The following is a 15,762-nucleotide window of genomic DNA, read 5'->3' as shown; positions in this document are numbered from 1 at the left end:
TGGGAATATAATGGTGAAGCAGTGCGCAGCCTCACCCGTTCTCCTACTACGTGATGACGTCACGCGGGAAGCATTGCAGACACTCTCGCAGCTTGCTAGCTTAGCTCAGCTCAGCTCCGTAAGGTTTTGGAAGTGGGGGAGGTTAATTGATTATAAATACCAAGAAGCTGTATTAACTAATCCCTTCCCTACTAACGTCTTGTCAGGAACGTGATGCGCTCCCAAAGCATAGCCGTCTAGACATGACGTCTTTGTGACCCTGCGACTTTTATTGACAGTTTTCATTCAAGATGTCAAATGCAGTTTTTTCAAGCTGTCTAAATAGAGGGTTGTTGTATGTTGTAAAACGATCTATCATGAAGAAGAGGAGTTATTTTCCTCTAAATATACGCGAAATGTTTTCCAGAATTCTGTTTGAATAAAAGTGCATTGAAGTTCTGCCCTGCATTCCAAGTGGAATGAACAAAGTTTAAGAAAGGGAGTCAGAATCGAGGTCTTGTAAGAGTTATTGGCAGTAAAGTGACATGACAGAAAAGGTCTGTCTACGAAGCACAACATTCACATGGTCAACATAAAAGAAAAAGGGTAACAATGAAGGGGAATAAACAGTGGTGAAACTGAAGGGCGTAATAGAGTACAATAACGTTATGTTGTGAGTTGACTGTCAGGTCAGCGTCAGAATGAAGTCTTATATCCCTTCTCCATTATGGGAATATACGTAAAAAAAACTACAGAAATGTTTCTTCAATATAATGTTTATGGTACTTTTGAGCTTTTCAATGTCTGCGTAATTGCATGTAAGACCGTGAAGGGAACAAACCCAGGAAGGAAAGGATCTGTACAAATCTTCGACTTGACCTGGATTTATTTTATTGGGTTATTTTACGACGCTGTATCAACATCTAGGTTATTTAGCATCTGAATGATATGAAGGTGATAATGCCAGTGAAATGAGTCCGGGGTCAAGCACCGAAAGTTACCCAGCATTTGCTCCTATTGGGTTGAGGGAAAACCCCGGAAAAACCTCAACCAGGTAACTTGCCCCAACCGGGATTCGAACCCGGGCCACCTGGTTTCGCAGCCAGACGCGCTGACCGTTACTCCACAGGTGTGGACACTTGACCTGGAAGCAGGCATTTTATAGAGGGTTAACCTTGTCTAACTGAAGTGTTAGTGAAAGGGGAGGGGATGCTGGAGTTACGACGACAATATTACAAACAAGCTGTTGGGCTTATTTCCCCCCCCCTCCCGTCATATACCTACCACCCACAGAAAAAGAAGCCAGGGAGAACCTGCAAAGTTGGTAAATCTCACAAGAAAGAAGCGAAACAACGTGGGAGTGCAAACAATGTTTTGTACTGGAGTCTTTCGAAACTTAACATACTGTTCAAACTGTTACCAAATTATGAGTATAATATCACAATTTGTAGTAAAAGACCCATGTTTATTGCAAACGACCTCCACCTGCCTTTAAATGCCACTTACCGCACACCACCAATTCACTGTCTGCGCGTGGAGATTTAAATAGAGATTCCAGGCAATAAACCCGTCCTTTTAAATCTTACTGCATGAACTTAAAGGTAGCAACAAGCAAACTTTAGAAAAGAGTCAATAATGAACATTTGTTAAAGGCAGGTATCGAATTAATTACGTTTATTCTGGTGTACTGCTTTCGTTAGAAGATATCTTAAGTTCATGGACTCAACTCGGTTTGATCCATTCAGGGTGATGGACAGAATACGTTTTGAATCAGACCTTCGATTTCAGGCTGGCTTTAAAGAGGCCGAAAATGTGAATTGCAACAAATGTCAAGTGTCCCTAAAAGAAGGCAAATTCGAAAAAAAAAAAAAAAAAAGCGCATTCTCGATCAAATGTGGACTTAACGCGTTTTGATTCCGAGCTCCTCAAATACGTTCAATAAAGATTCATCGTCAACAGTTTTACATTACTTAAAAAAACACACATCAGTTTTTCATTCCAGTGATTCTGCATATTTCTTTTAGTAAAATGCTCCTGCACACAATTTTAATATCTGAATATTTTTTACACAAATTAAGTCCACAATTTCCACATCTGACATTAATTTTCGTAATGTGAACGGCTTTCCTGTTAGCAGCTAGTACTTGAAATAGACCTTGATTCACCCTCACCAACCACTTCTGTATTATCTTCCTCACTACCACTTTCTTTCTTCAACCCTGCCGGTAAATCAATTTCCAATAGCAATATAAGTCTACTAGTCGTTAAAACTGAAGAATATTGCTGGAGAAGATTTTTAAATGTAGTGTAAATATTTGTAATTTAAATATGTATTGTATTGATTAAGGCTGGTTGAGTGGAAGAGAAGGCCTTATGGCCTTAAATCTGCCAGCGAAAATAAAACATTATTATTATTATTACCTATTATTATTATTATTATTATTATTATTATTATTATTATTATTATTATTATTATTATTATTATTATATCACTTTCACCCAAAATATTAAGACTGCTATTATCCACAAAACAACTCATGTCTATGTTCTGTATCCCTGAATACAACTAGATTTGAATAAACACCAATAAAGAAAGAACAAATTTAGCAACTCAAGTGTCTACACTGCAAGTAAATGGTAAAGTGGAGAATTGAAACAGTAAACGACTTTAACGGCATTACAAACAGTTACAACAATGGACAAAAATCACAGAATTCAAACTAGAAAATGTTTATAAAAGTGTAAGTCATATGAAATGCCAAGGGTGGGTAAAATCTGTCCACTAACAAATACTTCAAATTATTAGTCTGCTATATTTTAAATCTAAAACAGTACACATGTGTGCATACTTATCATGTTAGAGACAAATAGAGTAAAGGTGAAAGCTGTCAGATTTCATTAATTCAAAAAAAATTAGAAAATAAAAAGGGTGGGCAAATTTTTCCCAACCGTGATAATGCTAGGGTTAAGCGAGAAAATAATTAGTTTATGCCCATTGATTGACGCCTTTTTTGCTCCTCTATTGACATTCGAGACAATTGAATCCTTCCATTTAATGAAGCCTTTTCTGTCTGGAAGTTGTTAAAAGATACTAAAGCTTTAACATTTTATGAGACATGTAATTAAGTCCTTTTAGCTTAGAAAGTTTTGAAGAACTATGAGAAAATTATTCCCTTCTGCGGAGCGACTCGTATGTGAAAAATGTTAACAATATGATACACAGGAACATACCAGTTAATAGTTATTATAATGTTGTAATTACTCACGTTTCGTTATTTAGGTCTAATGCACTATCCTCTGATACATGTTCGTCTGAATTGGTTTTGAAGTGGCCTGAAGAGTACATGAACTATTGGCAATGATGTCATGAATTTCTTTTCTCCTTCTCCGTTTTTCACATCTGTTCAATCTCAGATTATCTGTTGATTTTCGTTTCAAGCAAGACTGCGCCAGAGTTTTTGTGGGTACAGCGTCTACTTTCAGATTGCGACTGCTTTTTGGTTCATAATTTAGGAGTTTCTGCTTTAAAGGTACTTCGTAACTTGACTCCTCAAAATGAAGTGAACATATTCGAGCTGAAACAACATTAAGTCTTAAGATTTTTACCCCCTTTCTTTTCCCTCAAAGCAATCTATGGAATAAGTCAAACAATAAGTTTAACATGAAAATATATTTTGCAAATGAGTTGCGAAGCAAATAAAATTATTTAGTAACATGAGAGAAAACTCATCGTACTGTAAATTGACTTCATCCTCCCTTCTACAAGCATGCAACCATTGTCTTGCCAAGTCTTCATTCTTCGGAAACCTATAATATTTTACGTCAGTTCCTTTTGTTTTTCGATTGTAACTCAAAACAACCAGATACTGCACATCCAGGCATACTAATAGCATGTGTCACATTAATAGCATTACTGATACAAGAATAACATTCAATATAATATATAATATATATATATATATATATATAATATATATATATATATATATATATATATAAACAAAGAATTAACACCGTGCACGTACACATAACAGCTGTTTGTTTTGTTCCTCGAGCACTGCGGTGCGAATTAGCGCGCCGCTGCTGCTTCCCAAGTGACGACATGCGCAGTAGAAAACGAGTTTGAGTCAACAGTCTGCTACACCATTATATTCCCACCACGCTCTTACTTATCTGTCCGATTCCACAGTCTTTCTCGGTATCATAACTTAAATACTCAGTCACAATATGATAACACGCTAGAAATACCACTGAACACATCATCTCTTTATTCTTCGTCTTTCACTGTTGCTACTTCTCGTCACTGGAATTCTCTGCCGCCTGAAGTCAAGGGCTGCCGAACTTTAATTTCCTTTAAATGTAAATTAGAAAAATATCTTATGATGAGTTGCCAGACCAAACGTATTGCAAATGTGTTCCACTGTATTTATTTTTATTGTTCTTGTTTCTTATTTTTATTATCTAAATCGTGTTTATTTATCACTTAATGCCAATATGTATTCCACTGTGTTGTTGTTTTTTATTATTAATCTACTTTTTGTGTACATTTTATTCAATTGTCGGTTTCTGGTTTAATTATGTAAATCCTATTTAATTGTAATCTAATACTAATATGTATACTAATGTGTTTATTTTTATTTTTACTGTGTACATTTTTCTTTTTTTTTTATTGAATTATCGGCTTCTGTTTTTATGTGATTCGTATTTGATTCTAACAAATTAATATGTATTTCACTATGTTTTTTTTTTTATTTTATGAGGTAAATTTTATGTAACTACCTCTTTTGATCTCATTATGTATCAGTATGCAATTACTTAATTTTGATCTAGTTTCATGTTCAACTGTGTAAGCAAGTTTTAATCCTGGTTGAGTGTAAGAGAAGGCCTTACAGCCTTAATTCTGCCAGGTTAAGTAAAGCATTATTATTATTATTATTATTATTATTAATGTTCCTCATTATGTCAGGTGAAGAATACAATGCGTCCAGTTCTGCATTGTGTAATTTTCACTATTCTCCTGTAACTTCTTTCCTCTTATCCCCAAATATTTTCCTCAGAACCTTATTCTCAAATACCCTTAATCTCTGTTCCTCTCTCAAAGTGAGAGTCCAAGTTTCACAACCATACAGAACAACCAGTAATATAACTGTTTTATAAATTCTAATTTTCAGATTTTTTGACAGCAGACTCAACCAAAGCTTCTCAACCAAATAATAACAGGCATTCCCCATATTTATTCTGTGTTTAATTTCCTTGTTACTTGTTACTGTTGCTCCAAGGTATTTGAATTTTTCCACCTCTTCGAAGGATAAATCTCCAATTTTTATATTTCCATTTCGTACAATATTCTGGTCACGAGACTTAATCATATACTTTGTCTTTTGAGGGTTATTGTGTGGTTTCGTAACAAGCTGTTTTTTATGGTGATGGGTTGTTAGCCCTTTGCCCAATCCCCAAGCTGGAGGACCACCCCTATCGGCTGTCCACAATTGCTTATTCAATATATTCGCAGCTACCCTCCATATCTGGAGGTTGTCTCCTCTATCTGCAACCTGAGGATGCGCCATGCCATGGTGATAGGGACCCACAATACATGGATTATTCTTCATTAGGTATGTAATCATTGAAACACATAATCAGTGCATGCGAAAGTTTACTTAACTCTAATTCTTGGATTTACCCATATTTTTTGTCATGCTATGCCAGTGGTGTTCACTTCATTGTCGTTTAAGTGTGGAAATTGGCTTGGTAAACTTTTCACTTGCTTAGAAGCCATATTTTTCATGTTGTTTAGTCAACTGTCCGAAGATAGGTCTGGATCCCACAAGTGACACCATCAAGGCATCACTCATGAGGCAACTAGGCCAGGAGATAATGGGGTAGGGTGGCCAGTTCTTTTCCTCTTCCATTGCATACATCGCCAATTAGCTACATGTTACACTAATCAGACTTCAGATGCATACAAACAATTGTTCTTCCTTTGACATATATCGTGAAGTGAGATGTACTGCCTGATAATAATAGATATACATATCAGCCAGAACTTCAATCAGAGGATATTTTTCACATCAAATTTTATTTAGTTGTTTCAAAAGGAATTACACAATTGGATGGAGTTACGCAATAATAGACTGACAATTTGAAAAAAAAATTAGATATTTACACAAATCTATTGATGGTAGGCTAATTTAACTCTGAAAAAATCAAGAATTCGATATTTGAATTTTGCTGCTATTTATAAGCAAAAATTCATTTGTTGCATAAAATTTGTTTATTTATTTTGCTTTGAAATATTAATTCAACTGGTGGTCTCTTATTTAAAATCAGTTAGCCTTTTTTGGGATTATTTGTGCTATTTTTTTGTAATAGAATGAATGTTATAATACTTCTTGCATAAAATGTTTTATAAAAAAACATATTTATTTCAATGGCCAATATCTCGAAACAGGTTTTTGGCACTTGGTCTCTTATTGCGTAACTTCGTACAATTATATCTGATATGCTTTTAATGTGCCAAGATGGTTGAAAGGAATAAATTATAATGGAAGGAAAGAGGTCAATTTTTAGACGCCAACATTTGTTCATTTCAGGTATCAGAAGTTGTAATTCTTTTCTAGAATTAATATTGTACTGGTGTGTTTATGTTTGCATGTATGTACATACACTAGACTTTCGCTAATCGGGTCTTCAGTAATCCGGCCTCATTCTAGTGTACTTCCTATCACTTCTACTGTAATAGTTTTCTGAAAAATTTGCACCAGCATCATGTGTTATATTGTCGGACCATCGGATCTGTGCACCTTCGGCACTGTCGTCGAACTTGGAAAAGTTAACGCCTCTACTCACTCCATTCCACCAGCTTTCCTCTCACCACGTCAAACAGCAGACCACAAAACCTTGCCAAATAGGGATGTTGTCAAACTTCCGTCAAACGATGTCATGTCTCTTGAATATTGCTTATTAATAATGTGAGGTTAATTATTACTTAATCATAATTTAATTTAAGTAGGTCTAATGACGCTGACTGACTTCTATGATTATTTGGAGATAAATTATATGATTACAGTGGATATTTGTTGGTTAAATGGAAATTACGTGAAGGGAATCTATTTCGTTTTTAAAGAGAAATGTTTTCGTCAAAAATACTTCTCCTTCACCTCATTATCTTATTTTGTTAGGTTTGGAACGTGATCTTGAAGTCCTAATAAAATTATAAAATTGTAAGAATGAATGAACACATAGTCATGTACCCTCTTTCTTTCTCTTCCGAGCTAGGGACTGGCTATGGTGAAGTTACTACTTGCTACGATCTTATTTACATACTATATAACACAACATACTTATAATATGCAGGAGTTCTAATTTATGCTAATGAAAATAACTTACATATTTACAAAAGACCAATACTTGTATTATGCATGAAATTACAGACATATTACAGACAAATTACGGACATATCTGAATCTGAGTCACTACTATTGCTGCTGCTGCTGCTGCTGTCTTCACCCAAATTGATAACAAATCTAGCTACTTCCTCTTCTATTAATCCGTAACATTTCTCTCCCACCTTGGAAATTTATTGCTTCTCTCGCAACTTTCAATAATTTCTTCAAAATCGGAACTTCTGCATGGTATAAAATTCTTGTATCTTTCTTCTTAAAACACATCGGTCCATATCATCCACAAGAATTAAAGGTTCCCTTGGTCTGTTCTTCCCTGGTGATTCTAGCTTTTCATCTCCTGCATTGATTCCCTATCTCCTGATTTTCTTTATTAGGCACTCTGACCTGCCTATATAAATTACATAAAAATGTTGTATTATATCAGTATTAGTTAAGTAATTTTAATATGTAATCAAGTAAAATAAAATAAGCCTCACCTGTGGAGTAACGGTTAGCGTGTCTAGCCATGAAACCAGGTGGCCCGGGTTCGATTCCTGGTCGGGGCAAGTTACCTGGTTGAGGTTTTTTATGGTGTTTTCCCTCAAACCAATATGAGCAAATGCTGGGTAACGTTCGGTGTTGGACCCCGGACTCATTTCACCGGCATTATCACCATCTCATTCAGACGCTAAATAACTTAAGCTGTTGATAAAGCATCGTAAAATAACCTACCAAAAAAAGATATTGACCTGTTTGTTTCTCTTCTTCAAAAAATGCTATTACAGTGAAACCTCTCATTTACGGATATCGAAGGGACATAACAATTGTCCACATCTGGGAGGTGTCCCTTATTGGGAGGGAGGCTCCCCAATCTAACAGTAAATTTATAATATGCATTATGTATCCCTTCATGCTTTAAATGAAATGTATTACTGTAGTTTAATTCTAAATTCAGTCTACTGTACTATAGTAAATTCTTTGCAACTTTGAACTACAGTAGATAAGACCGAAAAAGGAAAATACAGTACTGTGCCATGCAGTTTTATACAAGATCTACAGTTACGCAGTACTGTAATTTACAGTTTTCAACTTAACCTTTATGTTCAGGTACCATGTCTCTCGAAACAGAACAACTGATTGAAGTGAAGAGAATAATCCTATTAACCCTATCATGTGTTAAATACAATTTCACGATCGCGGAAAACTTTGACCCATCAGACAGGTTAAATTTAATGACTTTGTTTATCCACCCGCTTCCAGCTAACAAGGGGTAGCCGGCTGGGCTAGTGGTAGCCTTATTGTCTTCTTTCATGTTAATGAATTTCTGTACAGTTCTTAAAACTAAATTTTCTATTTTTGTAACACATTAGGTTTTGAAATCCAAGTTCTATCCGCAGTGAGGAGGTAAAGCAAGCTTTAGGACTGTGAAACAGCTGTCCGTGTCCGTGTCTGAGAGTGTCCATAAACAAGAGTTAAATTTATCATTATTTCTATATTATTTCAGTTGGGACATAAAAATCTGTCCATGTATGAGGAGTGTCTGTATTTTGGGGATCTCGGTAAGGAGAGGTTTCACTGTACTTGCTTAATAATATATTTTTTTTCACCACTCTGTGCTACAGTATTCATGTTGAATTGACAACACTGGACTGCAAGTGCAAATAAACTGTCCCGCAAGAAGGCTCAAAATTGTGAGTAGTGGGAGACAGAAAAGAGAGAGATAGGAATGCAGGGAGAGAAATGAATTACCTAGGCTGAGAAGGAATTAGGGTTCAGTTCGCATATCTTATAGGGACACAGATCCGATGGTCTGACAATACTGTATTACTTATACACGTATATACTTCTGTGGCCAGGAGGAAAAAGGTCTTAAGTCAATTTTTGTGAAAATGAGATTTTTATATATTCTGAAAGCGGAAACAATTCTCTATAGTCTGGTAAAACGGTTAAAGTCAAATAAGACTCCTGACTGGATTTATAGAGCGTTACCAAATGTCCTAAATACTTTTTGAATCGAGCACACACAGAATAAAGGACTTAAGAATATTCGATACTTTTTTCCTTACAAACCATCACATGTTTACTTTCCATGCTTCCCTATTAAAATGGTCTAACTTGTATTTTAGCCATTTTATCACATACTGATGCCCTTTCCTTTCAAAACTTTAAGCACCAGGGTAAACAGTCCTATAATTGTTCAAGACCCATTTTGCATTTCTAATCATTTACATTTCTCATTTATTTTAACATGAAAAAGTCCTATGTTTACATAGTCCCTTCTACTCAGTTTGGGTTCTACTCTTAAAAGGGCTTAAGTGCGGCAATTTTTGGAAATAATAAAGAAAATTTTAAATGAGCAACATTACCTATTTTAGAAGAAATATAAACAAATAATATCCAGGAAAAATCTATTAATTAAAAAAACTCTATAATTGACATCAATTTCAATCTTTCTACTGCTCTCCTGAAAAGTATAAAATTTTTACTTAAGACTTTTTTCCTCCCAGCCATAGACTTATAGGCCTATACATATACATATGTCGACTATGTGTAGAATGTTCTAGTTTGCATTTAGAAGTGCAATTGAAATGATTGGCGCAGCTTGTAACATTAAATTTAATGACATTTTTAAGCACTCCCAGTAACCCAGCACTCTTGCCAATCTGGCACCCTAATGTGCAAGGAATGGCCAGATTAGCAATAGTACTGTTAGCCTCTCTTCTTTTCTCAACTTGTCAATTGAATGCTTGTTATTTTCTTTATGCAAGAGAGTGCAATTCACTCTTTACTTTTTATAACCATGGTAAATAGGATATTGAAACAAACTTGTGAAAATGAAAAATACACCAGTCTTCCTTTTATTGAAAATTGAAAAACTGCATTAACATTGCACTTGTGACCTCCAGTATATGTATAAATTCATGTATAAAAGTTTCCCATAAGCTGTTATATAGTCTACATTAATAAAAAGTGACATATTCTCATTTATACTACATGACATTCGAACTTATCATACAGTATAAAAGTTTACACACTTGCACACACACACACACACACACACACACATAGCTGGAATGTTCTATGAATTTACAATTCATTTCTTACCTTCTGAAACTATAAATTACAAAGAATAGAATCACAGTGATTTTTCAGAATGTCTTCATACTCCATCAGAATAATGTAAAAGAAGTACGAGTATATCTGTATAAAAACTACATACAAAATTGTATATTTTAAAATAATGTGATACTACGCAATATTGAATATGAAATTTCATGATTTTAAGTAATATTATTTGTAATAATTGCCTTTTTTAAACCATAGGCTATGTTTCTTTTAATAATGAAGAATATTTTTAATTCTCCAACAAATGGTGCATTTAATGTCAGTACAGAAAAGAATGGAAATTCCTGTTGAAATTTTAAAATTATTTTATTCAGGTACCTATAATATCACTGTTAAAATTAGCTTACCATTATTACTCAGACTTTTCTCTTAGATGCAAGAAGGCAAGTCCCAACATTGTTTTGATCTTTTCCTTATGTATTTTAAGATTGTAGTAATAGAACACATAAGATCACAGCCACAAAAACAAACAATGAAAAATAAGTAACAAAGAATTGAAATACAGCTCAGTTGCTGTCCAATCCATTTAGGCATCAAATAAAAGAGTAACGGGATTTTCTATGTACTTCTTCCAAACATCTGAAAATCTGGCTATAGTCACCCCATCAATGACTCTGTGATCTGCAATCCAACTCACACATATTACTTTTGCTTTAATTAAGTTCTCAGATTCGTCGTATCGTGGAACAACCTACAATTAAAAGAAACAGTGTCAATATATATAAAGCATTTTCTATCTTTGCAATATCTATAAATAAATCACACATAATACAAATTGCAGACAAGTGTAGCAGGAGAGGGCATTTTTTTTTTTTTTTTTAATATTATACACAGTGTCTCAAAAATAGACCAACAGATTGTGATAGTAGCCATAGAGTAAATAAATATGCCGGCAAAAAACCCACAGTCCTAGTTAAAATATTTTTCAAGTTATCATTCTGTGAATTTGTTAAAGTCCAGTCCCAGTAATGAAAGCTAGGCAATCTCTGAAATGTTTGAAGAAAGAAATGTTTTGTTTCTTTTTGCTCAAATGATTTCCATTTTTTTAATGTGTAAATTTATGTAAACTCAAACTCAAGAGTAATTAGGCAGTGTATGGAGAGCTGTTTTCAGATTCCACTGTAAGTTAGTTGAAGAGTTCGATGCCAGATAGTAAACATAGGCCTATGTTCGATACGTATGAAGTACACCAACACACTGCATAATCACAAATAATGTTTATTTGATATCTCAAGAACTATTTGAGTTAGAAAATTGAAATCTTTTGCTTTGTGTGTGTGTTCTTTTTTATTAAGGAACATTTCAGAAAATGTTGCCAGTTTATTTCTGAGACACCCTGTATAGTCTCATTAACATGAGAGTGCGACTAGTCTAACTTGTCCATACTGCACTCGAGAAAAAAAAAGATTGAGGTTTCTATACCTCATTTCAGTTTGGTTGATAGGCTTTCCCCTCTACTCACACTCCCTACCATCAGGGAAGAGGAAGATGCTACTGTCCATCTCACAAACATTCGACTAATTGACTTCCTACATAGTGACAAATTTTATTTCTGAAAGTGTTTACCAGTACTCTATATTTCGAAAGTCCATACTAAGTGTTTATATTGAATTTTATTGCTGTTTATATTAACTGGCACATTAAAAAGCTGTTGACAACAGAAGATAAATGTTTTCTCCACCACTAGTTGCTACCCTACAGCATCACAATGGGACAATCTGCACAGTGTTGCTCCCTCTGACTTCATAATTCAAACTGACATTCCTAAATGTAATTAATTATATTAGTTGAAAATATTGTAAGAACTACACAAAAATATACTCTAATATGTAATTGTCAAACATCTGTGACACTGTATTTTATATTCACTTAAATACTTTATTTAATATTTTGTTTTCTAGTGTGTACAGCTTGGGGGGGGGGGGGTGTGCAGGTATAAGAGGTAACAGCTACTAGTCTGTCACTGAAGGACTCAGGACAAGTAGAAGGGGAAAGAAATGCCTTCGCATCCTCTCAACTTGTATGAAATGTTCTTTAGTCATGTTTTCCAACATTTTGCAACTACAGTTATTATTGGTTTGGTTTACCGACATACAACATGGTGGATCGGCCAGTGCTAGTCTACTGTCTGCAGCCCACTCTGCTCCCTAATTCCCCTTCATGTTGGTTGCGCCAATGCATGTGTGTTGTACACTTGTGTGATTGTTGTGAGTGCAGTTTCCTGTAGATACCGCATAGAATGACTCGCTATTCGACTAAAGACGAAAGAGTGCTTATGTGCAAGACATAAGTATGAATGGCTTACTGAGTCTGTACAGAGTTTATTGCGAAATTTCCGAAAACTCGTCCACCGATGAAATGGGCATTACATAAGTTAGTGAATAAATTTGAGAATACGGGGTTGGTGTTAAAAAATACCCAGAAACAGATCAATTTTAACAGAGGCTGTACTAGATGGCATTGGCTCTACTCTCGAACGTTCACGACAAAAATTGCTAAAAAAAAATAGCTCAGCAGACTGAAGTATCTGTACAATCTGCAAGAAAAGTTACATCTTAAACCTTATCACTATATCCCAGTGCATGTCCACGGTTGTGGAGTAATGGTTAGCATGTCTGACTGTGAAATGAGGAGAGCCGGTTTTCCCTCAACCAATTGAAGCAAATTGCTGGGTAACTTTTGGTGTTGGACCTCGGACTCATTTCGCCATCATTAATTAACATATCATCATCCCTCTGATTGAGGTTCTGGCTGATATGTACATCTATTATCAGGCAGTACATCTCACTTGACAGTAAGTATCAGAGGAAAAAGAATTGTTTGTATGCATCTGAAGTCTGATTAGTGTAATATGTAGGTAATAAGCGATGTATGCATTGGAGGCGGAAAGGAACTGGCCACCCTACCCCATTATCTCCTGCCTAGTTGCCTCATAAATGACGTCTTCTTGGTATTAATTGTGAGGTTCAGACCTGTCTTCGGACAGTTGACTAAACAACAACATATCATAGTCCAGGTCAGCTGTTCGACTACCCAATCATTCACAGAATAGAAGTGGTAAGCACAATAAGCCTCAGGCTGCAGTGTAAGCTTCGGGTCCCTTCTCAGTACAAGGGAAAAAATATAAGTATTCCAGTACATGCTCTAAAAGGTGATGATGCACATTTGTGAGTGAATTATTGCAATTGGTTTCTAGACTCCATGGAAAGTTGCCTAATTGGCCCACAGCTTGTGTTTTTCTCAGATGGGTTGGGGTTTCATCTAAACAGCTGTGTGAAATTACAAGAATTCCAGTGGAAGAACTGCAGAGAGTGAACGAGAACATATTTATGCAATAATCCAGTTATGTGGGACAAAAGGATCGACATTTTCAGCGTCTATTATAAGGTAAGTGTGTTGTTGTGGTTGAATTGCGCTGTTTTAGTACTAATTCTGGCAGTCTCAACCACAGTCCTTCCGAGGACCCACGTGCCAGTACATTGGTAAACCAAACCAATAACAACTCTGTATTACAGGTTCCAGTATCAGGATTATATCACCCAAGATCTAAAGAGCTGCTTACTCTGTTGAGTCCATCGTATCCGACTAATCCAAACAACTGGATAAGAGATCCTTATATAAAATCTGTTTTATCACTAGAATTACTGGACCAGTCATTCTAATGGTTGACCTTTGTTTAAGTAATAAAATTTTTGTAAATGTTTTATTTCAAGACTTCCAGGTTCTATAAAGTTTAGTGAATTTTAATATTGTATACTTTCTAAGAAATTACTACTACAGTCCCTCTAAAATATGCTACACATAATTACTACTCGTAGCAGCAAAATGGGTCATTTTGACAGATGCACTGTTTTATGATAGACACATATTTAGCCTCTAAGTGTTCGCCTTACAACAAAGTTACGGCCATTATTATTCATAGTTGGTTTTCTAATGAACATATTTCGATACTGTCCATTATTTCAAATCAAGTAATAATGTTTCTTCTGTTCTTATTCAGAGAGTGGCTTGATTCATTTCAGTCTACGAATGTATGTATGTCTTGTTAGTGTAGCATAACAGATTGTGCTAATGTCCATTACATGCACGACATTTCAGATGTCGAATCCGAAAGAGAGGATAACATTTTATGAACATAGTAATCTGGCAGCCAACAAAGATAATAAAAGATTTGATTTTGATTATCTGCTACCTGTAAATGCATCTGTAAGTTTTTCTGCTGAAGATGTAAAAGAAGATTAAAATATTGGCGAATGATATTTCTTTTGTTCCAGGTGAGTGCATTTCGTTTGCTAATTTGGTTTTTATAGGAGAATTTCTTCCCCCTCCCCCAGTCTGTCTTGCGTAAATATGCAAATGTAAATTAGAGGGAGGACTTCATTTTATTGCGAAAACGAAACAAAAAAAATCCTATAATAAAATGGCCTATTCTACACAATTCTGATAGAATACAAATGATATACAATATGTTTTCATTCATGTAATAACGGAGAGGGGGGGGGGGGAGAGAGAGAGAGAGCATTTACTGCATTATTTAAAAATGGCAGACTCCGTTATTACATGAATGAAAACTTATTATATATATATCATTTGTTTTCTATCAGAATTGTGTAGAATAGGCCAGTTTATTATAGGATTTTTTTTTGTTTCGTTTTCGCAATAAAATGAAGTCCTCCCTCTAATTTACATTTGCATATTTACGCTATATATATATATATATATATATATATATATAGCTTACAATTCTTTGAATTTCTTACCTGAATTTTTCCAAGTCCAGCAATGGCTACTTGTGGGGGGAAAATTAATGGTGTTGTATACATTCCACCAATCTGAAAGGAAAAAAAATATATACAGTAACTATTGAAATTTTATTTATAAATATATACTTCAGCTTTCTTTCCGCAGTTCTTTTCTACAATTTTCTTCACCTCAAATTAAATCATCATTAGGTACATCGCTCTCAATCTCAAAATGAAACACAACGTAATGTACTATAATCATGACATAATACAAAATTTCTGTTTGTTTATTCATATATTTATTTGAATATAAAACTTCTTAAACTACATATATATTACTTATAAGTACATTAGGATTATCGTTATAGAAAGATAGTTTTAATTAATAAAACACAGAGACATTTGTCTTGGATAAGCCAGTGTATGCTATTTAAAAATAACATTTTTATCTACTGTAGTTGGACTAATCATAAGTTCTTAAATATACTTTTAACATACAATAAAATTACAGAACTCATTGTAGCAACATTTGC

The 15,762-nt window shown here is 34.7% G+C and overlaps 1 protein-coding gene across 2 annotated transcripts in view; it reads right to left on the bottom strand.

The window, feature by feature from the left end:
- Positions 1-10,187: 10,187 nt before the first annotated feature.
- Positions 10,188-15,762, bottom strand: part of Dbct (Dihydrolipoamide branched chain transacylase E2) — a 44,457-nt gene continuing 38,882 nt past the window's right edge. For both annotated transcript variants that reach the window (XM_069837723.1, XM_069837722.1), the window contains 2 exons: positions 15,248-15,319; positions 10,188-11,178 (listed from right to left, as the gene is read on the bottom strand). In XM_069837723.1, coding sequence (XP_069693824.1) covers positions 11,014-11,178; positions 15,248-15,319 — 237 coding nt within the window. In that variant the 3' untranslated portion in view covers positions 10,188-11,013. The remainder of the gene's footprint in view (positions 11,179-15,247; positions 15,320-15,762) is intronic.

Source organism: Periplaneta americana, chromosome 10 (assembly GCF_040183065.1).
Source record: "Periplaneta americana isolate PAMFEO1 chromosome 10, P.americana_PAMFEO1_priV1, whole genome shotgun sequence".
In the NCBI taxonomy this organism is placed as follows: Eukaryota; Metazoa; Arthropoda; class Insecta; order Blattodea; family Blattidae; genus Periplaneta; species Periplaneta americana.
This window is presented reverse-complemented; position numbering and strand designations above follow the sequence as displayed.